Source organism: Oenanthe melanoleuca, chromosome 1A (genome assembly GCF_029582105.1).
Source record: "Oenanthe melanoleuca isolate GR-GAL-2019-014 chromosome 1A, OMel1.0, whole genome shotgun sequence".
In the NCBI taxonomy this organism is placed as follows: domain Eukaryota; kingdom Metazoa; phylum Chordata; class Aves; order Passeriformes; family Muscicapidae; genus Oenanthe; species Oenanthe melanoleuca.
This window is the reverse complement of record NC_079334.1, coordinates 48277081-48302057: the sequence shown is the minus strand read 5'-3', so window position 1 is coordinate 48302057 and position 24977 is coordinate 48277081. Positions and strand designations below refer to the sequence as shown.

General features: G+C 39.1%; 1 protein-coding gene across 4 annotated transcripts; it reads right to left on the bottom strand.

Moving 5' to 3' along the window:
* Nucleotides 1-4702: 4702 nt before the first annotated feature.
* ING3 (inhibitor of growth family member 3) lies at nt 4703-21535 on the bottom strand. Of its 4 annotated transcripts, none has more exons than XM_056515530.1 (12): nt 21344-21535; nt 21105-21176; nt 17055-17155; nt 15626-15691; nt 13355-13451; nt 11160-11231; nt 10767-10886; nt 8680-8738; nt 8122-8312; nt 6800-6992; nt 6266-6304; nt 4703-5643 (listed from the first exon to the last, which is right to left on the bottom strand). In XM_056515530.1, the coding sequence occupies exons 1-12, from the start codon at nt 21369-21371 to the stop codon at nt 5527-5529; spliced, it is 1155 nt and encodes a 384-aa protein (XP_056371505.1). In that variant the 5' UTR covers nt 21372-21535; the 3' UTR covers nt 4703-5526. The 4 variants fall into 4 exon arrangements, with proteins under 4 accessions (XP_056371505.1, XP_056371498.1, XP_056371514.1 ...); XM_056515523.1 differs by having other exon boundaries at nt 8680-8837; nt 21344-21514; XM_056515539.1 differs by lacking the exon at nt 21344-21535 and adding an exon at nt 17339-17561 and having other exon boundaries at nt 8680-8837.
* Nucleotides 21536-24977: the final 3442 nt, after the last annotated feature.

Here is a 24977-nt window from a genome sequence, read left to right as displayed (position 1 = left end):
CTTTCTCTTGCATTTCTGTCACAAGTAGAGCTCTTCACTGCTTTGTACCTGCAGAAAGGGTTTTAAGTGCAAAGCAGTGCTGGAAGTGCACCAGAATATTTTCCTTGCAGTTTTTCCTAGCTGCATATATTCAGATGGATGGAAAGAACACAAGAATACCAGTGTCATTGACTCTGTCCTAGCCACTCCATGCCTGCTCAAATGTTTCTGCAATGACAGTATCTCTATTCCTCACCAACTTATGGGAACACCGGCCCCACACCATGCCTGTGCCCTCCTCCCTTAGCACCAGGCCAGAAAAGCTCCCACGGGAAGGAGATGGGGAGAGGGGAAGCAAGAGATAGGTGTACCAGTTTGGAGGCTACTGCAGAGGGGAAAGATCAGCTCCTCAGTCAGACCTCCAGAGTGAGAGCAGGATGTATCCTAAATAGTGGCCTGTGTTTCTGTTTCAATAAACTCCAAATGTAGAATTGAAATGTCGTAGTCCTCCAGGTACGGCCACAAGATCTTTCCTCTTCTTCTGTGTAAACTGTGTAATTTCATTGCCATGCTCCCTTTTCACTTCAGCCTGGCCTTATTATGTAGGTAGCCAAGACTAGTGGTGTGCTTATTTTTTTTCTTCTGTTCTACACCTTAAGTGGACCCAATTCAGCCCAAATATGAAGAAAGCCAAGGTCACCCAAGAATTCATGGTCATTACATTTTTGTTCATCCCAGTACAGTAAATATCCATGCACACATAAAAGTTAAACCACATCATGGCCTCCACTGGGTTCAGAGGATGTTTTAGGCACAAAGGAACAAGAACTTGATTTTTTCCTATCAAAAGGCTTTGTACTGGTGAATATTTGTTTAACAGAGCTCTTCTGTTAGCAAGGAGAGTTTTAAGACAACCACATTACATGGAAATGTTGACTAAATGCTCAACTGTGCCTCTCAAGGCACCCATAGATTTAAGTAACCCCATCAAGTCCAGACATTATTATACATGCCAGAGTATATGACAGTTTGTTGCATTCTCATGGTGCTGCCAGAATACACAATAAACCAGCACAGAAATGTCTCACCTGGGGCACTGCACGTGAATGTATATGAGAAATTATTGTATGAGTGAAGAGAATACGTGAAGATGCAAGACATGCTATTCTGTTGTTCTTATGGATAGGCAGGAAAAGGTAACAGTATATTTCTTAACTTCTTGATCTGATTATAACAGTACAGCTTCTCTCACAAGTCCAGCTGCCACAGCATGATTGCTGAAGGACAAGATAACAACAACCACTGTGGCACAGAAATTACTTTAGAAATACCTCTAATATATTACATCTTTTAAGCACTGACTTTTGACAACCCACTTGACATGATATTTCTGAAAATAAAGCTGAAAATTAGATTTAACCATTTTTACATCTTACAAAGCCAGGTGGCCTGAATAAATGGAGTAAAGGAGGCCACACAGAACATCTGCATTGCAGCTGGCATGAGATCTGATGAGTTCTTTGTGTCGTGCCCCATGCAGAGTGACTACACTACCTCTCAGTTCTGGCCTCATGGGCTGCACAGCTTGCTCAAGCTGCGCCTGATGGGCTTGAAAGCTGAACCTGGGAGGGACATCATGCAGAACTGCTGTGGTACAGCTGGGAGAAGGCTGGACATCACACTGTCAGTGGGTGATCCTGACACTTTGATAACTCAAACAGGTCGTATATACAACTAGCATTCCAGGCAAAGGTCTGTTGAAAAACCAAGGTTTAAGGAAGATATTTCTCAGATCTAAGAGATCTAAAATGTTTTGCTGTCATTTTTCAGTATTTCACGCATAATTTGAATTGTCTAGAGGGGCTAAAAAGTGAATAAAAGCATTTTTGTTCTTTGTCTCGTTACTGGTTTGTTGAGCCTGTTTCTTTTGTGGGTTATTTTGTTATATTTTTTTAATTATGGAGTTATGTTCTATGACTAGAGATAGATGAACTTAGGATTTGATTTTGAAAAAAATTAAAATATAACCAAAATATAACCAAATCAGAATGGCTCCAAAATACACTACGAAGTAGCCAAATAACCTTCTAATACATTCTTTTTATTTAAACACTATTTCTGTACAACTGTGTTTTGATGAACCTTCAAAACTAAAGCATGTTAAAGAGACTCTTTGCTTTGGAAATAATGTAAAACCAGGTAGTGCCAACACCGAAAATTTATAAAATGTATATAAGACAGGTAACTAATTTGCTTGTTTTAAAAGAGTTTTTGGAGAAAGAATTACACACAATTTTTGGGATTGATTTAAAATTACACTTTCATTTGCTAAATAGGAAAGCAGGTTACAATTTTATAATGTGATGATGAAATTAGGAACAGTACATTTTGGTGTCTATTTCCTTCATGAGTTTAAATATGACTGCTTAAGATTCAAACAATATGGAAGAGGAAAGCTTTTAATCTTTTATATTATAAGGCTTGTCAGCCTCCAGAGAGAGACATTTTCAGTACATTCCTTTCACCCTCCTAACAGAAGTCTGTAAGTAAATAGCTGTGAGTGAGTGTTTGGAAAGCACTTTCACAGTGAAAAGTACTTCAGCATTGGAAAATCTTGAACATTAATGCAGATACTAACTGAAACACCTTAAAGCTAGATTTTAATCTCTTTTCTGTTTTTTAGAATCATCTTTCATTTTCCTGTCCTGGGCTGAAACTTCAAAACACAGACCTTTTCCACATCACTTCTGAATTTACAGATCCCTGTTATATCCTCTTTTAAAGCTGCCTCTTTCCCATCCAGAAGAGTCCCAGACAATTCATCTGCTTCTCAGCTGTGTTGTCATTATATAGATTTGACCCTCCAATTTGAGCCTTTTCTTAGCCTTTCTTTTTTTTGTAACAGAGCAGAATTTTACACCACATTGACCTAACTGCACCATCAATTTACATGGTGTAAAACTGTTTTCTGTTTTATTTTTTATCTCCCACTGAGTCATTTTCAGCACTTATGTGACCTGCTGCTGAACAGTGACCTGAGGTTTCCATAAAATTACTAGATAACTTCAAAATCACTTTCCTACATAGTAATAGCTACTTCAGAGGACTCTGTTGCAGGTAAAGTGAGATCTAAGTATTATTTTATATATTATTTTGTATCTACATTATTTTAGCAAAATGTTGAAGTATATTTTCCAGTTGATCAGTCTGTCATAAGATTAGTCTGATGCTTTTAGCACTTTCCATTTTTGGGTGGGTTTTTTTTTGAGAAAACAACATATATGCAAAGATTATGTTACTATTCAGGCCCCTTTAACTGATCTCTTCTGTAACTCTTGAGCAGCAGTCTTGTTCTTCTTTAGCAGTGTGTGTTGGAGATATTGCTAATTTATTCCTTTACTCTTTATTATTCTATTTTGCAAATAGCAGTGTGGACGTCCCACTCAAGGGATGCCCACTCTTCAACCAGTGCATCACTTTTTTAAAAAAAATCTTTAATGAGAGACATTGCACCTGTACTTGTCCACTCAGGGAAGTGTCCAGCAACTCTATTGACCATGAGGCATGAACTCTCAGTATGTAACTACTCTCACTGCTCAGTGTTTTTACAGTTTAATCACTTCTCTTACTGGCTTCCTATTTAGAAAACAAAAGTATGTACAGATTTGATTATTCTACATCTTTGATTTAGGTATTGCATTTCCCCCCATATTTTCACATTTGTCAATTTCTGTTTTCTTGAAACTGAATACTAATTTACTAATAAGGACAAGTTTTTTCCTCTTGTGACTGCTCTAATTTCTCAATGAAAAAATAATTTATATTCCCCCAATGAAACAGCAATCCAATATTCACACTAAAAATTGAAATTTTATTTAGAATTTGTAGTTTTGGTACCATCTTAGGTATGGTTACAGCAGAATGAGAGATTTTGCTGTATACATTCTTAATTCTCAAGGGACTTAGTTCATAGCCCTTGGGACAGACATTCAGTGTAAGTAGAATCTAGATTAGTGATTGCTTATTAAATTTTAATTTATAGCATGGCACCAGTTTCCCACAGAACAAACACTTTGTTATCTCCACTGTCTCAACAGCCTCACTTAAAACCAGATATTCTAGTCTTCAAGTGTTTTTTAGACTGAGATTTCCACAGAAATATATACACAGTGGGTTGAGTTCCCAGTATCAATAGAACCTTAGTTAACTGCTCCTTGCTGTTTATTTTCACCAACTTCTATCCTATTCTTTTGCCAAAGTCTATTTATCATCCATAATCACATTTCCCTCTTACACATCTACTTTGCCCAAGTTCATGGACTTTAAATGCCTACTTTTTTCATTTTTAAAAACATGCAGTGACAGAAGCCTGGTTTCATTCTCTGCACATACTCTTATTACTAATGGACCTATCTGTTTTTATTCACCTGACACTACTTGCATGGTCATGCAATGGAACACTGCTTCTCTTCATGGCTCTGGAAAGCTACCACATGACAGCCACAGTCTTTCAGCCTCACCCAGGGCTGAAGTAAAATTTTTTTCCAAAGAGAAAGCATAATTTTTTGTAATAGTGGAAAGAAGGAGGAAGGAAAAAATAGGCATAAACCCCATTTTTCTGTTCAGTGCTGCTGCATTAAAGGGCCACAGAAAAAAAAAGGAAATCTGTGAAACCACTCCAGCGACAGACCTTTTTTTGACAAATGTACAGAAAACATTAATCTGAGGAGTTGAGGTTCTTTTATTTTACACCTAATACAATTCAAATTTAAAGGATTACTTGCACAAAAAAATAAACACATTTGGTATAAAAATTTATTGTCACTTTAACACCTTTTTTTCTTCTTATGGCCCCCGCCTTCTTGGAGCAGAAACATATAAAGACTAATGGCACAAGTTTGTTTTATTCTACAGCATTTTTTTTGTTTTTACATACTCAAATATTCTAAAGGACAACAGCCCGCTGTATACAAGAACCATTTTCTTCAGCCTGCTGAATTAAGTTTCATAAAGAACCAAAGCTATAAAGGCATTTTAAAAACCACTGTCTCTTTTCCTTTCAGAAGCACTGACTTTTTGCACTATTAATATACATAGTGTTACGTAACAGCTCTTGAGTACAGTACATGCAGCAGAATATATCTGTTGTATATAAAACATACATTTAAAATCTTGACTTATCTGAATTTTTGGAAGATTGAGTAATTGTAGAATGCCCACTGCTTAGAGAAAATGGTTTGATAGTACAAATGTCTGCATATGTTGGCCACTGGAATAATCCAAGGCTCACTGGAATATCTGTAGCACATCAAGGTGCGTAAATAATTTACCTACAATATTAAAACATGACTTAGCAAAACCAATAGTTCAAGTTCTTATGACTGGGGGCTGGAACTAGAAGATCTTTACAGTCCTTTCCAACCATACCATTCTATGATTGCTCTGTTACTCTTCAGTGGTTGCAAGGAAGTGTGGTGAGAGCTGTCCCTCTCCTCCCAAGTCCTTTATAAAACTTTTAGTATGCAGTATTTTTCCAGATGAAGGAACTTATTTATGTCTACTGCCTCTTCTCTTCATTGCAGCTGTACACTGTGGACAGTACCATTTCCCTTTCGGTGCTTCTGTCAGTCCAACACATCCATAGTGGAACCACTCAATAGGGCACTATAAAAAGAGTTAGAAGACAGGGTTTGGGACTTGGGGTTTTTTTTCAAAATGCCTATCACAACTACGATTTTATGAAAATGAAGAGTAAATGGAAAAAGCATAAATTCTGCATTTCACACAAGTCACAGGACAAAACAAGGAGATGGAAGGATCTGCAGCATACACTCGGTACTCTAAGAAAAATGACACAAATTCTAGCAGTCATGGATGGACTCAGATTACAGAGCAAACTAAGTAGGTTGTGCTTTGAAATACTTAGTTTGACAAAGTAAGCTTATCACTTCTAATTATCTCAGTAAATACATGATTATATTCAACTGTTCTTTGGAAACTTTTTTAATTTTAAAAGAACAACTATTATTAGCAGTGAAACAGCTATAAATTCAGAGAAATCAAGGATATTTTAAAGCAGGGAATTTTTCAAATTTCTAGCAAAGGCTGAAGGTTTCTAAAAGACCCTTAGCTTGTTTGGAGAGATGAGAAGGTTCTTGAAGGATGGTTCAAATCATATGCACTTTGAAAAACTCTACTCAAAAACTAACTCTAAAAAAAAGCAACTCCTACAAGCAATAGTTATATGCACAAGCCTCTCATGAACATTTTGAACTTTTTTACTTACATCTTGGTTATCACAGCCTACCATTTCACCATAGGACACCTAGTAAAATAAGAAAAAAACAACTCTTAGCAATTAACATTTTGGAAGGGCCAACATCCAAATTTCTTCCTCTGAGGAGTTTTTCCATTAATAGCAGTAACAACATTTTCATTTTACTTTTGTTACACAACCTAAACACCATATGTTTATAGTGAATTGATTTTCAAAAACTGTTTATGCAAAAGAAGAAACATCTCCATATTCTAGACTGGATAAAAAACTAAATTCACTGTGAACCCCCTCAATTTTTTAATTTAATTATTCCTGAAGTCTCCATTACCAGACTTAAAACTCTTCAAGGATATCACATCTCTAAAACATTGACTACTTTTGCTTCAACAGTTCATTATTCACATCATCAGTAAGTAAATAAATACAGATCAGAAGTTCAAGAGTAAAAGTACAGATTTTTTCAAAATTAGCATTCAGAGAAGGAAGTTCAGCTACATCAAAACAGCAGCTGTAGTTGTATTTCAATTTGGGGGCCATCCTTACCTGATTACAAATACAGTAACGTGGTTCATTTGGATCATAGGTCCAATCAACCTGGCTATTAGAATCAGACTCTGGTATTACTGCTGTTTGCTGAGACAGTTCTTGTGCCAGTGCAGATGAAGAAGAACATGATGATAGAGAGGAAGAAGAAGATGATGAGGAAGATTGCTGACTTGATGATTTGTTGTTGTTTCTGAGGAAGAGTAAAAAATAGGAAAAAAATATAATACATTACTTATTTCCTGCCAAGTGAAAGAATCACTAAACAAGTACTTGGTTGACTCTGAAATACTGCAGCATGTAAATCCCAAAGCTATCATTCACAATCGCATTTCATTCAACCACTGCAAGCACTGGAATGCACCCACTGAATGTTCTTGGAAAAGGAAACAAGTCACACCAGCTTACAAGTGCAAGACACTCTGTTCTAATCAATGGAATTTAACAGCTCTGAGCTGTCAAGTGGCTTTAAAAAATGCTTTTCTTCACAAAGTTTCCATCAACAGCCTTGGTGTCAAATCCTTATAAAAATTATGTTACCAATAAAACAGGAATTTACATATAAATTATGTCATATGTCATATACAATAGATAACTGTTTTGGAAATGACCGATTCTCTGTTAATCTCCACTCAAGCATCAGCAATCACTCCATAGGAATGGTGCCAGAATAAAATTTCTCTGCATTTGCTTATAGGTCTGACTTGACACCCAAGATACTCATAGATGAAAAATGCTTCTTAAACAGCATTATTAACTGAGGTGTGAACACACACAAAACTGAATGAAGAAAAAATCTCAAGTAAATTTAAAAGGATGGGCATTTTGAAACAAATTATTTCAAGTTCTGACTGTTGAATGTGCTGTGACATTGTGTTGTTAAAAATGTTTTAAAACTTCATTTGAATCAGAAATAAAATTCATTCCTTGTTCTAGACAGTCAGCCATTAGAAGGTGTCACCTTTACTTGAAACTGGCATCAAACAGATCTCCAAATTATTTCAAAACCATCTACAAACCATTGCACAGTAATTCCCAACATTTGCTGTTAGATCTAATCTCTCCAAAACACATAAAAATACAGGAAGACACTTTGTCTCTCAGATAAAAAAGCAAATCAATGGAGTGAGTTTGCTTAAAGAAGTGGGAGACTAAAGAATACAGCCCTGAACAAAAAATGGCCAACAGGCAGTAACTACCTTGTGCTGATTCCCCCCCAACACATTAAATAAAATGTATTTCTAATGTGGCCCATGACCTTTTAAGAGAAAGCTCAGCTGTCTTAAAAGTTATAATTGCAGTCAACAAGTAAGAAAACCTACTTGCTTTTTCTGCCACTTCGTGAATCTGAGGTTGATGAACTTAACGTCTGAGTTAATGTAGATGCCAGAGCTGATGACGAATATCCAGCTGAATCTCTGGACAATGAGAATTCTCTTCCAAGCTGGAAATCATTGTTCTTAAATGCTTCATAGCTGGCTTTTAGACTGGATGTTCGTCTTCCCTCCTTCATCTGAAAGGAATACTGACACTGTGTCAGATTACCCAGTAAAGGTCCTACATAAGGCTGCTAACTGCTAAAGATATGCACAGGTTCACCTGTTACCTTGTTAACGAAATTATGTACAGAAGGCAGTTAAATGTGTGAGAATATCTTCCAGGAGAAGTCAGAAAACAAGCTGTCCCTTTAGGCAAGTTATACAGCATGAAACTGTCGTATTTTAATAAAGTTCTAATATGAGAACTGACTCACATCAGCTGAAAGTGATCATGGGAATTCAGATTTTAAAAAAAACAAGACAAAAAAAAAAAAAGCAGTCACTAGCCTTTCTTCTTAATCTTAAGAGGATGGCAGAATGACAAGAATATTTTGACATTACCTGTGCCGTGGCTTGCACTGCTTGAGCTGCTGCCATGGTAATTGCACCGGCCCCGGATCCTGAAGATAATGAGCCCAGGTTATATGATGCCAATGGTTGAGAAGAGTTTGTATTGTATGCATTGTTTGAAGAGGATGATGAATTACTGTTTCGACACCCTTGATGAATAGAACACATTTATGAAATTCAAAATGAAACTAAATTCCTTCGCATTTTAAGAAGAGTTATATGACAACCAGTGAAAGAGTAGGAATTCTGTTTATGCATCAGAGTAGTCTAATCATTTGGAAAAATGGTTTTAGAAGTAATTAGACACAGCCAGTATTTGTTTATGGGGAGAAAAAAAGAAGTTTGTTCCCTATGTATCCTCATATGCAAGGAGTCCTTTTAGAAAGTCAGCTCTCACTATGATACTCAGCTATTGAAGAACAAATGCAGCTGCTATACCTATACCTACACTGAAACACTCTCTGTATAATCTCTCTCTATTCTCTACTAGAATCATCAAGAATAGGGTAAGAATGATTATGCACCTATACTATGTCTGAGGTAAAACTTTCAGCAATCTTAATTCTAAAAACTACAGATCAGTTTTAATGCAACACAATTTCCAGGGTCATCTGCAGAATGACAGCTGCTACATTTTATTTGAAGGCTCATGTGAAGTTTCTTCAAAAGAAAATTGAAATAGACATGACTGAAACTATTTAAAACTGACAAACATTACTGAACTCCAAAACAAGGCAGTTGACTTACTCTAACTCCTTAGTCTTTTATTTTCAGAAAAGAAACTATGAAACACCTTAATATTGAGAATAGGCAGAAAAGTTTTATTTTTTTCCTCACTATTCAAAAGACTTCTATTTTGACATATACAACACAAGAAAGCGTTTTCTTTTTGGACCAACTCTCAAAAAAAAGGTGTGAAAATTATTTTCCCTTACTTTGGAAATTGTGGTATGCATTTTTTTCTGAAAATGCATTGATCTCTTGCATTTATACTACTAGCTGAATGAAACTGTACTGTTATCTTTCTCAAAGTGTAAATAGAAAGTAACAGCCATCATACAGCTGTGAAATGACAACAAAGCAGACACACTTCATGGACAATTCAGATGAGTAAGAATGCCTGCAATTTCTCATTTTCAAGCGACTGAAAATCCTAGAGAAAGATGTCTCAGCCTCTGATTGAGGACTGACTCAATGGCAGACCCCAGAAGGTCTAGACAACAGGGTCTAGAAATTCCACAAAGGGAAGTGCAGTGCACCTGGAGAGTAATAACCCCATGCACAGCTGTGGGCTGACATGCTGAAAAGCCACCCTGTGGAGAAGGGCCTCAGGGTCTTGCTGGACAACAAACTGTCCCTGAGCCAGCGGTGTCCCCTGGGGCTAAGAAGGCCAATGGTGTCCTGGGGTGCACTAAAAAGAGCACTGCCAGCAGATTGAGGGAGGTGGTCCTCACCCTCTACTCAGCCCTAGCAAAGCTGCATCTGGAGTGCTGTGCCCAGTTCTGGGCTCCTCAGGACAAGAGACATGGAGTTCCTGGAATAGGTTCAGTGGAGTAAAAAAATAGATGATAAAGGTACTGGAGCACCTCACTTATGAGGAAAGGCTGAGGGAGATGAGCCTGTTCAGCCTCCAGAAGAGATGACATCACTGTCTATGAGTATCTGAAGGGAGGGTGTCAAGGGGATGGAACCAGGCTCTGCTTAGGGCACCAAAGGGCAAAGGACAAAGGGCAGCAAGCAGAACCTGATCACAGGAAGTTCCAACTGAATATAAGGAAGAAATTCTTTACTATGCAGGTGCCCACACAGCAGACAGATAGCATAGAAACAGGCTGCCCAGAGAGGCTGTGGAGTCTCCCCCACTGGAGATATTCAAGAACTGTCTGTACACAATCCTTTGCAATGTGCTCTAGGATGACCCTGCTTGAGCAGGGAGGCTGCACCAGATGACCCACTGGGGTCTGTTCCAACCTCACCTATTCCATGATTCTGTGATTTCAGAAGACTAACTCACAAATATAATTAAGTTTCTCTTCTTCTGATTAAAAAGCAATGAAATGAAAGACAATTAGGATTACCTGGTGTATTTTCTTTAGAAGCATCTGAAGTCAGGGTAGATAGAAGAGCTTCAGATTTAAACTTCTTTTCAGGAACATGATCTGTTGTACTATGGTGAGAAGATGGATTGTGTTTCCTTTCTAAATAAAATAAATGAAGGGAATTTAAGTATAAAATCTATTCAGCTTGAAAGTCAAATTATGCTAGCCCTTTCAACTAATTCCCACCAGCAAAGCCTATTTCATTCTTGCACTTCTTCTTTAAAGACATTATTAGCATTTATTAGGTTTTGTTTTCTCCCTGCAATGATGGACAGAAAAATGTTCTGAACCAGCTTTTTCTTGATACTACTCAACAAAAAAAAGCAAAGGAAATGTAAAAAGTGGCCATCTTTATAAGTTTCAAATACTTACTCTCTACTGGAGTGTGAGAATGGGAGTGATGGTTATTCACAGGCTGTGCTGGCGTATCCAGCTCCAGAGACCCTAAGAGGGAGGTAAGGGGGACACGAAAATTGAGAGTTGGCACTGTTTCAACTTTTACATACTAAAGGAATCTTTAAAATATTAACCAAATCACAATGCAGTTATATTTATTTTATAAAAAAAAAATTTTGCTGGAGTTGAAAACCCTTTCTACAGTACAACCAGGAGCCAGTGAGATAAGTTCTCAAATAAAAATTGGTGACTGCTGCTGTCCAACTGTCGAAATCAAGAACTTAAAACCAAGGCAAGTAAGAACCAACAACGTTGCCCTCAACACGCCACTTACTGAAATGAGTTGCAGAATGGCTGCACCAAAACTACTGACAATCTACACCAATATGAAGACTGAACAATGTAAACTGTATAAACTGTGTCCCACTGAGTCAAACTTATCACATTCAGTCAAAACTCAAGAAACAGCAGTTTTATCTTTCAAGATGATTTAACATTCAAAAGAAAGAGCTGCAGATGATCATCCAGATTTTCTTAACGTTCAAAAGATGTACAGCAACAATATAAAAAAAACCCAAAACCAAACAAAAAACTCCACAAAACCAACAAAACAACAAACCCCACCCCCATCCTCCCCCCAAAAAAGGAAAAAGTCAGACGAGAATAAATCCAAGTCTATGTCTAAGAATAAAATTTCTTGTAAGATGAGGCTAACTAATCACAGCACAGGAGAGACTTTGACTATAAATTCAGAAAAATATACAATATTTTGTGTGTTGATTTCTAACAAAAAGATTTTGAAATAGTTGCAATACCAACTTATATTTTCACAGAAAACAAAACAAGAAAGCAATTCATATTCATTTTTTAAAATCTGAAGCTTCAGCATTTCTTTACCGCTTGCAGTGCTTTTAAAAAGCACTGACATAAAAGAGTATATAACACATAAGTATTACAAAAGTTTAAATATAATTATTCTAGAAGAGGATCAAAGCACAAGGAGCTATTTTGGCTGAGCTAACTTCAATCACATTATGAACTTGCCCAAAGGCTGCCCTCTGGCGGGACTTGGACTTTATATATTCACTCTGGAAGCTAAAAATATTAAGTCACCTACTTTTAGCTTAATTTAAAAACAAACAAGGAAACAGAACTCTCAAACCAAACAAATCTTAAAGATGTAACATGCAGTCTAGTACTTCTCTATTTTCAATTATTGAAATCCTATCTAGCAACCTCTCCAAACACATGGTTCAACAGAAGGTAGCATCACATCCTAAAACCAGCTGGGATTTAAACTAAAATAAATTAGTCCTTTTCTGTAACTGCTAATCAATTAATAGCATTTAATTTAGAGCTTCCTTTTTTGTGCCTGTTGTTCATAATAGAAATTACAAATAAAATAGCCCCAAACTCCCAGCTTATATAACACAGTCACAAAAAGTTCCAAGAAAGAGTACTTATTCCTAATATCCCCAAGGGACTTAAGTCAATTTTCACTATCTTTGGCTATGAGGACAGCCACTGCCTCCATAATGACAGCAGCTAAAACAACTTGTACATTTATCACAATCACATTTGAATATGGTGTCTAAATCCTAATAAGCTAGATTCTTCTACACCAAGCTGGCAAAAAAGCTGTAACTTTACATTTTTATTTACATTCTGAATACCAGTATGGTTGCATTTAACATGCAGGTTTCTTACCTAAAATGATTTTCCTTCACTGGCCCATTACAGAAAAGCCCATTCTCAGCCATTTAAAAAAGAACCACCAAATACATGGAAAACTAAAATAATGACCCTCCTTAGTTTGGTGGCCATCAGTTCAAGGAAGAAATGGTTCCCTTGCAACTGGGTAGGTGGCATGCTTAGACCAAAGTACTTGGCTTAATCATTAAAAATAAGTTTAAAGAATTATGTATCTTACTGTAGCAATTCACAAGGACAACAGTTGTGTGCAAAAATTATTCTATTGCTCAGCTCATTAATCAGTATTTTGATTTCACTGGTATAAATTGAGGTTCAAACTAAAATTTGAGAATCGCTGATGAAAAGTGGGTTAAAACACAGGTGAAAATACTGGCAGCTACTAACAAGTGTGTGATACTTTAATTTTGCAAATTGACAGAAAGTCTGTCAAGTTCTTAAAGAAAATCATGCATACTTACGTCTCTCTAATATTTCTGTAATTCCAGCATTATCTGCTTCAAGTTCCATTTTGAATTTAGCGAGTTCCTGGTCCAATTTTCTCAAATGACGGTCTACCTGTTAGATGAAGCAAAAATAAATAGCATCCACTTCTGGAACATGAATATCTACATCCTCAGTCTCAGGCTTGCTAAGTATTTCCCTTCCAGCAATTTTCTGCTAGGCAGTACCTAGCACACTAATGCACAGAAGTGATCTTTTTGGTCATCTCCACTTCCCTCACTCAGCAAAGACACTGCTATTAACACCAAAACAGCATAGGCAGAGCTCCAGGACACTTCTTTTCAGAAATAAAGATGAATAAAACATGGAGGTGCTCTGCTTATGCAAACACAAAGGAAAAGAGAAAGAATAGTATATGAAACGGACTTTAGTAGAAATTGGGCTGCTTCAGAGAAATTGCAAGTTCTGAACTGAAACCTGTGTGCAATTTGTGTGACACAATAAACACCAGTGACACTGGTTTATTAATAAACACTATTATTTATAGAATAAATTCAGTGTGTACTGAGTCTTAACTGAACGTGGAGACTCCTGTGTGTTTCAGCAAATTATGACGTGCTCTTGGGTATTAAAAATTAACCAAAAAAATTCTCAACTCACTATCATGAAAAGAAACACTACATTCCAAATGCTTTCTACATCTGCAATCATACAGCAAAATTTACCCATCTTTATTGAAAACTGGGAGGTTTTTCCAGTTACCAGCTAAGCAAAAGAGAATGAGAAGTTCCAACTTCTACAACAAACTTTTGGTTAGTTGTAGTGAAACTAAAGCAGTTGTTTTATGTCTTCTATATTTGAGTGTAGTCTGACTTGCAGGTTTGGTTCATTGAGAAATGTAAAATAAATATACTTAAACTTTGTACATTAAATCACGTGCCATTCCTCTCTGGGTCTGGCCACCCATCCAATCTTTTACCCAATGAATAGTGCACGTGCCCAAGGCATGAGTAGCCAGTTTCTCCAGGAGCGTGCTGTAGAAAACAGTGTCAAAGACTTTACTAAAGTCCAGGTAGGCAACATCCACAGCCTTTCCCTCACGTACTAAGGAGGTCACTTCATCGTTGAAAACTGGATCAGTCAAACAAGACCTGCCTTTTCTAAACCCACGCTGCCTGGGCCTGATCCCCTGCTTGTCCTGCTTGTGCTGTGTCATGACACTCAGAATGATCAGCTCCATGACCATCCCCAGGACTGAAGTCAGGCTGACAGGCACTTACTTCCCTAGGTGCTCTTTCTGACCTTTCTTGTACATGGCCATTACATTTGCTAATTTCCAGTCAAGTGAAACCTCTGGTAAACACCCAAAAGTGGCTCAGTGACCTCTTCCACCATCTCCCCCAGTGCTGTGTGGTGGATCCCATCACAGCCCTAGACCTGTGTGTGTCTAAGTGGCACAGCAGGTTGCTGACCTCCCTTGAATTATGAGGACTTCATTCTGCTCCCCTTCCCACTTGTTCCAGCTCAAAGGGCTGAGTATCCTGAGAACAAATGGTCTTGTTATTAAACATTGTGGCAATGAAGTACCTCTGCCTTTTCTTCATCCTCCATCACTATGTTTACCTCTGTTTACCATCCAATAAAGGATGGAGATTTTCCACAGCCCTTCTTTTATTGCTGATATATTTTTAAAAAATATTTCTCTCTTTCATAGCAGTAACCAGATAAAGTTCTACTTGGGCTTTGGCTCTTCTAATTACCTCCCCACATAACCTCATAAAATCCTTGTAGCCCTCTCAAGCTGCCTGCCTGCTCTTCCCAAGGCGATACACTCTCTTTTTTTCCCCAGGTTGAGGCCAAAGCTCTGCATTTAGCCAGGCTAGTCTTCTTCCCTGCTGGCTTCTCTTGTGGTACATGGGGATGAGCTGATCCTATGCATTTAAGATTTCCTTCTTGAAGACTGTCCAGCCTTCCTGGACTCCTCAACACTGCACCCCAAGGGATTCTCTCAACCAGTCTCCTAAACAGGCCAAAACCATGCATTAAAACCTTATAATTTTTAATACTATTTCTGTTTTATATTTAAGTGACACTTACTACCCAAAACCTCAAAAATTCTTAAAGTCAATAAAATAGTAACTGTTTCTTCCAGCAGCAAAACATCTGTATACATCTGTATGTAGATCACACAAAAGTACAGGCAGCATGGCTGCAGTGCTTAACAAAATGCTTAGAACTTCCTAGGGCACAAACTTAGGCAATTCACTACAGGTATTGTGTCCACTTACCAGATCATATATTTGATTAGCCAGTTGTACTTTTTCATCTGCATCTTCCAGAGCCTTATAATAATCCTGTTATGAAAATAATTATTATTAAATTATGAATGCAACTGAACTAATTTCAGTAAGTTTAAACTACTGTTAGGAAGCACAAAATATAAGTCAAAAGGACAAATTTAAGTCAGTTTTCAGAAAGACTGTGAAATTTTACTGTAAACAACCATCATCTGAAATAGCTATCAATTTATTTCTCTGTGTTAGAAAAAGCCAAATTACAAGATGGGGACACTTCCAACTAGAATGATATTTAGATTTCTGCAAGATATGCTACAAGAAATGAAATATTCTTGGATTTATTTTATATTACACAGCATCATGGTATGGACTTAAAATAAGATTGTGTCTTCTACTTCAGGACCACCACAAATCCTACTGCTCTTCAAAATGATGCTGAAGTACCCTGTGGGAAGGCCTTTCCAGCACTCTAGTTAAACCAAGATAATATTGTATATCACTTAAATGACTTTAAAATAAGCTTCTTTAATCATAACTGCATTCTGAATAATTTGACTAAACAATCCAAAAGTCTCCTCTAATCAACAAAATTTCACAGATGAAACTTTTTTTAAATGTATATTTTAATTGCTTTTACTTTAGATTTGATCAGACTTTACTGCCTTTTAATTCTCAGGTTCCACTGAATAGTATCTTATGTGAAAATTACTTGAAATTTTAATTCAACTAAAATCAAAACCAAATTTTTTTGTTTATTCTAGTGAAGTCAGAGCTCTGACCTTTTCCTTTTTTAGAATTTAAATATGTATTTGCATTAATTAAACAAGAAAACAAGCCTTACCCACATTAGGGGCTGAAGTAGCCACTGTAGGAGACTAGAAAGGCATTTTTCCTGACAAAATGATGGACTACATTGCTAACAATACCACCACCAATGCTCAAATATTGAAGGATAACACAGAACACATTCATATTCATGTTCTTACTCCTCCCTCTCTCAAGCTACATAGACCATATGAATAATGTGTAGAAGAACATAGGCAGAAAATCCCAGGAAATGCTGAATGTAAGCTTGAAAAGTACCCTCTAAAAGAAAGCAAATTAACTTGGGCAACTTCATGTCACACAAACAGAAACAAAAATATCTGAGTTCAAAATTTAGTACCAGGCTTCCTCACCATTTCAAGATTACACTTTTTTAAATGCGAGCAAGTGCTCAGTAAAACTTGAGAGAAATTCTTGATCAAGGAAACCTTTCACTCACTCTTTTCCTCCAAGGTAGTTCCATCCACCTCTGTGAAAGCCCAAGGGAAGGCACAGTTCTGAACACTTAAATCTCCCATCAATCATAAACTATTTTTTCCTAAGGCTGTCTTAGTTTGCAAAAGAAAAAACTGACCCACTCTTGAGATATTCTTACTTTTTTGATTGATGTCATTTGTTCTTCTCTCCATTCAGGTTTGTTTTTCTTTGCATTCATAAAAAATTCATTTACCCTCTGCTCAAGCTGATCCATTGCATCTGTAGCATAGGAAAAGATTGAGACAAAGGTTATCTTCTCATGTACATAAACATTAGAAAATAAGGGGAAATTTTTTTCTCAAACAAAGTTGACAGGACTGAGGTGCAAACTATTAGAGAGGGAAAAAAAAAGAAAAAACCAAAACAACCAAGCAACAGTGGACAGTGGAGGGAAATATTTACCTTAATTTCCAAGAAGCAGAATTGCATTCTGGTAGGATTCTCATCAAGGTTCTTGTGCTCTCCAGCATGGGACAGGCAGGACTCCAAGTTCTAAAGGTTTTTTGTCCCTAAGAGCAGTGGTAGTGACTTAAAGCACGACCCAAACTCCTCACCCAGGGCTCTAGACTGCTGACTTTGGAACATTCTAGCCAGTTACAAACTGAGCAGGAAACAAAATGTTCTCCTAAGAGAAATAGTCAAATACAAAACCAAATAATTGAAAAAAAATTAGTGTCTCAAAAAGGTAGACCAGCAAAGTCACTGCCTTTAAGTCAAGGGCCTTTCCATTGCTTGCTAGGAAGGGTCAGGGCAAATTGAAAGCACTCACAAATTATTCCCTCCACCCCCAGAGGAGTAAATGCACTGCTGAAATATTATTTCGATGGCATTCTCTCACTTTCATGAAGTTGAGAAATATCGTAAGGGGGAAAAAATAAAACCATCCATTTTCTAATACTAACAACCTCTAGAAAGGAAAATATCAACCACAAATTATTTTTTTCATTGTTTATTGAGACAACAACAGGGATTTCCTTCATCTCTACCCTTCTCTCACTGAGTTTACTATTTCAACAGCTGGCCACTTGTGCACTCAACAGCTTGCACATTTCCAAAAACATGCAGCCTCAGTCAAACTAGCTTGAACAGCCTTGCTAGTGTCAGGATAGATGACAGTATTGAGGTTTTTTTCCTAGCATTCTCAGTGGCATTGCCTAGCTATCAGTTTTAAATTAAATGTGACATGTATGCATCACCTACAAACTTCAGGCTCTGGGTGCAAAACACCTAAGAAACTTTCCAGAAACCACCATTAAAAATGGATCACATCTTGCCAAAACAAAGTGCAAATTAATTAATTAGTTCAAGAAGCTCATGAATCCATATGTATGATTTACTCTTAAAATCCAAGAGGCCAAAGGTCTTCTCAACTCTGTGAAAATTCACAGCTAGGATTAACTCTTTACATAAATAACCAAAATTATGCCTACTAAACAATCAAAAATATTAATCAGTCTTCCTTCCCTGTGCTGGGAACATTCAGCATCAAACCCAAGAGGAACCTAACAACTGACTGGACAGAGCACCATTAATCCCCAGCCATAACAGTTGTGACACAAGTTCACATAAACTTTATTTAGACCCAGACAACAGAGTCATCAAACAGTTTTACAGTAAAACAGGCCAAAGTGGGATAACCTGAACAATGAGCATTTTCCACTTGCACTACATAGAGAAGATTAAGAAGCCTGAGAGGCAAGCAAGAAGCACACACTTTATATGGAGGCTTCTAAAATCTTTGTTCTTTGACCAAAAACCCTAATTTGTACCAAAAATCCAACAGACAAAATGTTCTATTTCCTATCCTATGAGAACAACATCTTAAGTGTTAGTAAAGAAAAAATGATAAAAAGTATCTTCCCTCTTCGCTTTTTATTGAGGACATTTTATCAGTCTGTGTGAAATTGCCTAGGGGAAAATTTCTAGAAACTTAGTCTCTTCTGAAAGAGCAGAAAAGGCAAAGGCAAGTGCAGGTCAGATCTATCAAGTTATGTGGAAAGTTCTCTCTGCTACACTCAAGTTTGGACATTTTTTTCTCATGATACTATATTCTGAGATATCAATTTCTTGGATCAAATTTCCCAAGAGAATTGCCAAAACTTCTATGAGAATAGTCTTTTTTCCAGATGTTGACATTTTTCCATGAAAACCTGGTAATTCATGATTTTAACCTAAACAGAGAAACACATTTTATGCTTCATGTGCAGCTTAGTTAAAGCCCAAGAGTCAAGTCCCAGCTCAGATGATCTTTGCTTTTTCTTCAGCAATTTTATCAGAATATACAGCAAACAGACACGGTTTATTTTTTCCTACAACTACAAACAGCAGAACCTGCCTCATTAGGAGTCAATGTGGTCCAAACAGAACAGAGAATACGAAGTCAACAATGACACTAAAGCACAGCAGCAAAGATATCTCTGAATTACAAATCATGTGGGTTTCTGGGATGGTATCACTCATCAAAGTACTGATTTCAAGTGCTTGTGAGACACCAAACAACCTCCAGGTTTGTAGTGTTCATCAGGCAGTTGGGCAAGTGATGCTGAAGAGGTGCTAGTCCAGAAGTTTCATAAATGTCTTTGGACATTCAAATTGTCCATCAGTGGACAAGAATTACAGAAGTAACAAGGTCTAAAAAAAATTTCTGTACACTGGAGGCTGGTCCACTGTCATTTACTACTTCCAGTAATACAACATGGAGTGTTATTTGTCATTTTCAGTTAAAGCAGAGGAAATGACAATCTGCTGTCTTGGTGTTGCTAGCTGCCTCAGCCCTCACCCACATCTAAAAAAAAAAAACCTACTATCTTCTTTGCCTTCTTACGGAACAGAAGTAAAATATATGAACTTATTCCAAATGATCCAAGTCAGGGAGCTGCTCACTTCTCTCATGATGCCCCCTGGTGACAGCGACTTCAGAAGTGTTATCTCCCAGAAGGAGCTATGACTGGTCCCACAACTTTAAGCACTGAACCTATAACAACATTTAGGTCATAATATACAAAAAAATCCTATATCTAGTTCTACATGTGTCAATAATGCCTGTTAAACAGACCTGCTGGGTTCACTAAAGTAAATATCCAACAGGAATACTTTAAAGTATTACAAAACTGTTCCCACTTAGTGCCACATTTTGTATTCCTATACAATATTCCCTTGTCATTTCAATCTCTGCTCTTTCTCTCATTCTCCTTTACAATAGCCTGACCCTTCCATATTAACAACTGCTCTCTTCTTTTGTGCAGTAGCAGTCTCATTAATGGATACTTTTGGATCACAGTTATAGATAACCATATTAATTGTGTGTTAAATGACTGCAGCAGCTACCCAGGGTGTTACAGGACACCTAAGTCCCAGACGAGATTGCATTAGAGAAGATGAAATGGCAATGCATCATGAAAACAGCCTAAGGCAGTGTATTAAATCAGGATATAAACAGAGAGATAAAAAATGGTCTACAAAGAAACCTGAAGTGTACTTATAAATATATTTTGTATAATATATATTTATACAAAAGCAGACCTTTATATAAAACATAATTTGTATAAAACCGAAAGTATATTTACAAAGTAAATTTGGTTGCGTGTCAGCTGGGGCACAACGGGCCGAGCAATAGACACTTCCCATATACTGTTATTAGGGAGCTGGCTGGAAAGTTTCAGAGAGAGCATGCCGCTGCCTACTGGAAGGAGTGGGACATAACGCACGTTCCAAACCACCATCACTGCTCTTAGGGATCAAAAATCTAAAGAGTTTGGGACGTGCCACCGAAAATGCCCTTGGGAGCAGCACAAGTCCAGGAACGCGGATCGCCGGCGGGCGGGGCTGCAGCGCCGGGGCCAGGGCCGCGCTCCCCGCCCCTCGCTCGGCGCGGCGGCTCCGCAGAGCTGCGCCCGCGGGAGAGACGAGCCGAGCCGGGCCGGGCCCGAGCGACGCTGCTGGAGAGCCGGGGCAGGGCTGGGGACGGGGCGCGACCGCCCCGGGGCGGCGCGGGGGAGCGGGCGGAGCTGCTGCACGGCGCCGCTTCGCTCCTGCCTCCCTCCTCTGCTCGGCCCCGGCGCCCTGCGGCGGGGGCGCGGCGGGGCCGGTGCCCGCGGGGCGGGGCGGGGCGGAGCGGAGCGGGGCGGCGCGCAGGGGCGGGCGGAGGCGAGGGGCGGGACTCACGTACTCTGCACCTGCAGGTCCATCTCGCGCATCTCGGTGAACCTGTCGCGCAGATCCATGGGAAGCTGCTCGATCACTGCGGGCACACGGGGGAGCGGGAGAGAGGGGGGAGGGAGGGGGGGAGCCAGTCAGTCACTCGCCGCCGTGGGGGAGGGGGGGCGCCGCCTCCTCGCTCGGCTTCCCCCGGCTCCCCCGCACCGGCCGTGCCCGGCCGCCCGGCGCCCCCGCCGCGCACACACTCACTCTCCAGATAGTCCTCCAGGTACAGCATGGCGGCGGCCGGGCCCGCGCCCAGGGGCTGCTCGAGAGCGGGCGCTCGTCCCTTCCAATATGGCGCCGCCGCCAACAACACCAGCGCCTCGACTCAGCGAAAACAAGATTGGCGGCGGACGGCGCTCGCCCCGGCCGCGCCGCGATTGGCTGCTCGGGCTGTGACGCACACCGCGGCCCGCGCTCTGCCGCGCGGCCTCACGGGAACTGTAGTCTGTGCCGGGCCAGCCGGTGGGAGGCTGGTCCCGCCAGGCATTGTCATTCCGCCGGTCCGGGGCCGGGGCCGTTCCCGCGATACCGGGAGCGTTCCCGCGATCCCGGGGCCATTCCCGGGATCCTGGGGCCGCGGGACTCTTCTCCGGGAGCGCTTTCCATCCTCCGGAGCGCCCCCGGCGTGACTGCAGCGCCGCAAGTCAGGCGGACGGAAAGGGAAAACTTGCAGATTCTTGACCAGTCTCGAGGCTTTTGTTTGCCGTTGTTGTTTTCAATGTTCGCAGCCGGTAATAGGTCTTTAAAAGCGTAGGAAGTGTCAAAACTAATGAAATTGCTTCACGGCACAAGGTAAAAAGCTGCTCCGTTCAGCACAGGTGCCAGGTGCGAACAGCGTGAGGAGAAACGCACTTGGCTTTAGAATTCCTGTTCAAAGCGCAGAACTAAAATGGGCTGGCAGCACTGATCGCCATCCGGTTACAATACTCCGTAATTCACTTCTACGTGTTTGGGGCTGCGGTTTTTCACACTGTTTAATTTCCCCAAGCCGCTTTTTTGTCACTCTTCTCTTGCTGTTATTTTCTGCTTTAGGCATGGACTGATGCATTTATCCAGACGTTTTTTGCCTGGGGAAAGAAATTTTGGGGCTTGCATGTTGCAGGTGTAAGTGCAGGAGAATAAGAATTGTAGCAGATGAGGTTTGCTCTCCACCATCTTTTTCGTTTCCATGTCTTTATCTGTGCCAGATGTATCCAAGCAAAAAAGGAAATAAATGCTTAAGCCAAGTATGAGTAAAACTTGCATGGGATGTTTTTGACGGTCAAGACCAATGGAAAATGGTACTTCTCTCATGCCTGAAGTTCATGTATTGTGAGTAGTTAGTTAAAGATTACTGAATTTTGGGAAGTGAAGGATACATTTTGTACATAGCCTTTATGAGGAACAATGGTAGTAAATGTGTTGGATACACATGGTATAACAAGCAAGCTGAGGGGTTTTAATTCCTTTGTCATTAAAGATGGGGGAGAATGGAAGAGGTCTAAGAATAAACTCTCAATAACTTTTCAACTTTATGAAGAGTGCTTCTTTCATTGTGGTTATTTTCCATGCTCCATCATCAGCCGTGTAGTCTGCACTGCCAAACCAGAAATATCAACTACTGTCATACATAGAAATGGGGACAGATTTTAGATGGTCATTAAGCTGAGTTAGACTTAGTGGAAATAATCTCTCTATTATTGCTCATACAGATCACTTTCCTGTACAAGTTCTGACACACTAGTGTAGGCGTAACAGTATTTTTAAAGTTTTGTTTGAGAAATTGCTTGGCTTCAGTTTGGTATGTAAAAGACAAGATCGAACCTTTGTGGGAAGGTAAATGCCTGCATTTACTGAAGTGAAAGGGTTTGATGCAGCAAGAGAATCCATGCAAAAGCAAAGTAGGAACATCCTGTATTTATTAGGAGAAAAGCTAGGTGAATTTAGGGGAAATCTGAATTGATAGCATCACTTTCTTTTATGCTTAGCTACAGCTTTAATGATTTTTAAAGAAAAAAAAATGTAGACATGTTTGGGAGAGCATTTCATGCTGTTGAAGTCTAAGAATGGTACTGTAAACAAAGCTACCACTATTAGAGCCACAGCTGAAATATGGTCATACAGTAAATCCCTACTGTTTGCCTCATGACCAACATCCCAGGACAGCACAGACATTGGGACATTGGGACTTCTCCTCATCTTTGCAAGTTTGGGGACAGTTAGCAAAATTCTCAATGAGGCCTACTGTGCTAGGGTGTTTTATGTGTGTTGTGGTGCCCAGACCAAGGAACACAGCACTTGGGGCTGTGTCTCAGTCATTTGGTAATGGCATGTGCCCTGTGTATTAGTGAAACAGGAAAGTGAAACTCAGATATACCAGCAGAATAACAAGCTACTAGGGGGCTGGCTGCTGGCTGTGGGGTATGAGTTCCCCCTGTTTATGTGTAGTGATTCATTGTAATGTGAGAGATTCTTACAGAGACTTGCTTAAAGAACTGTTCACTGTAGTGCTGTATAGTGAGGGATGGCATGGCAGGGGATTGTGAGATAAACTACAGATGAAAATACAACTCAATTTGTTCACTGTCTACTGAAAAGAAAACAGGAACTTATTTATCTACCTGTAGTCTTCTTTAGTATTTTTAGACAAATGAAGAAGCACATATTTTTCATTTCTGCCCATATTAATTCATGTTGTACAGTTAAATGACTAGCCACACCAACTGTAGTAGGATTGCTAGTGTAAGTGCTGTTTATCATGACATACCAATGGCACTGAGTTTAAGCTGACATTTAAGAAGTGATAAGCCAACATACCATAAAAAAGAAACTGTTTCTACAATAGAAAACTTCCTGTTGTTTATAAATGCAAAGAATTAACTCTATTGATTAACTTAACTTCTCGAACTGCCTAATTAGAACAGCTCCTGATAAGGAAACAGAGATTAATGACTGTTTATTCGAATGCAAATACAATGAAAAAGAACTAAACACCAACTGTGAACTCAAGGTAAAGAGAAATTCAATTTGTGAATTGCAATCAACATTGCTCAAAAAACTCCTTTGCAACTACAGAGCTGCTTAGCACAAAAGCGAAGGGAGGCCACAGGAGCTGCTGTTTTCTCCTGTTTATATGGTGTTATTAATGTTGATGGCATTTCTCAAGCAAATGTTTCCCATAGATCATGTTTCATCACTGTGACGGAGTGATGGCATAAAGGAGTATTACAGATGCCCTGTGATCTACCTAGAGCTAATTGCTTGCTTAGGTTTCATTAGTTTTCAACTGACAGGAAAAAAAAGCCGATTAAAAACATAAATTTATGTTCTGATGCTTCTCAGATGGGGGTTAAGATTTTCAAATCTCCCTCTCTTCTGCACTTACCCATTCCATATCTCTGTAATGTGCTTTTTCTATTCTAATTTCTTCTATCTCTTCCCACGTGCAGGGCTGTTTGACACATCTAACTCTATCATTTCCATCTTTGTGTTGCATCTGCTATCTATCTGTTGATACTGCCCTTTCCTTCTTCCTTCCAAATCCATTCTGTCTTCTGAGCTGTATGATTGCTGGATCTTTTTGTACCCATTACATTCCCATTTCCATATTTACATTCCCAGTTCAGTATTTACTTCAGTACTATGATTTTTAACTCTTGTCTAATACAGTGTTTCTGGTTTGTCCTTACATTTTGTTTCTTTGTTTTCAAGAAGGACACATTTCTAATGATATAATTTGAAAAATTAGGAAGGACTACCTAGCCTATCCCTAGACTGATATTCCAGGTCTCAGCTGCTGCAGGTGGGTTCCTGTGCTTTGGTTTCTCCCTGCCTGTGGCACACAGAGGTTGCAGATGTA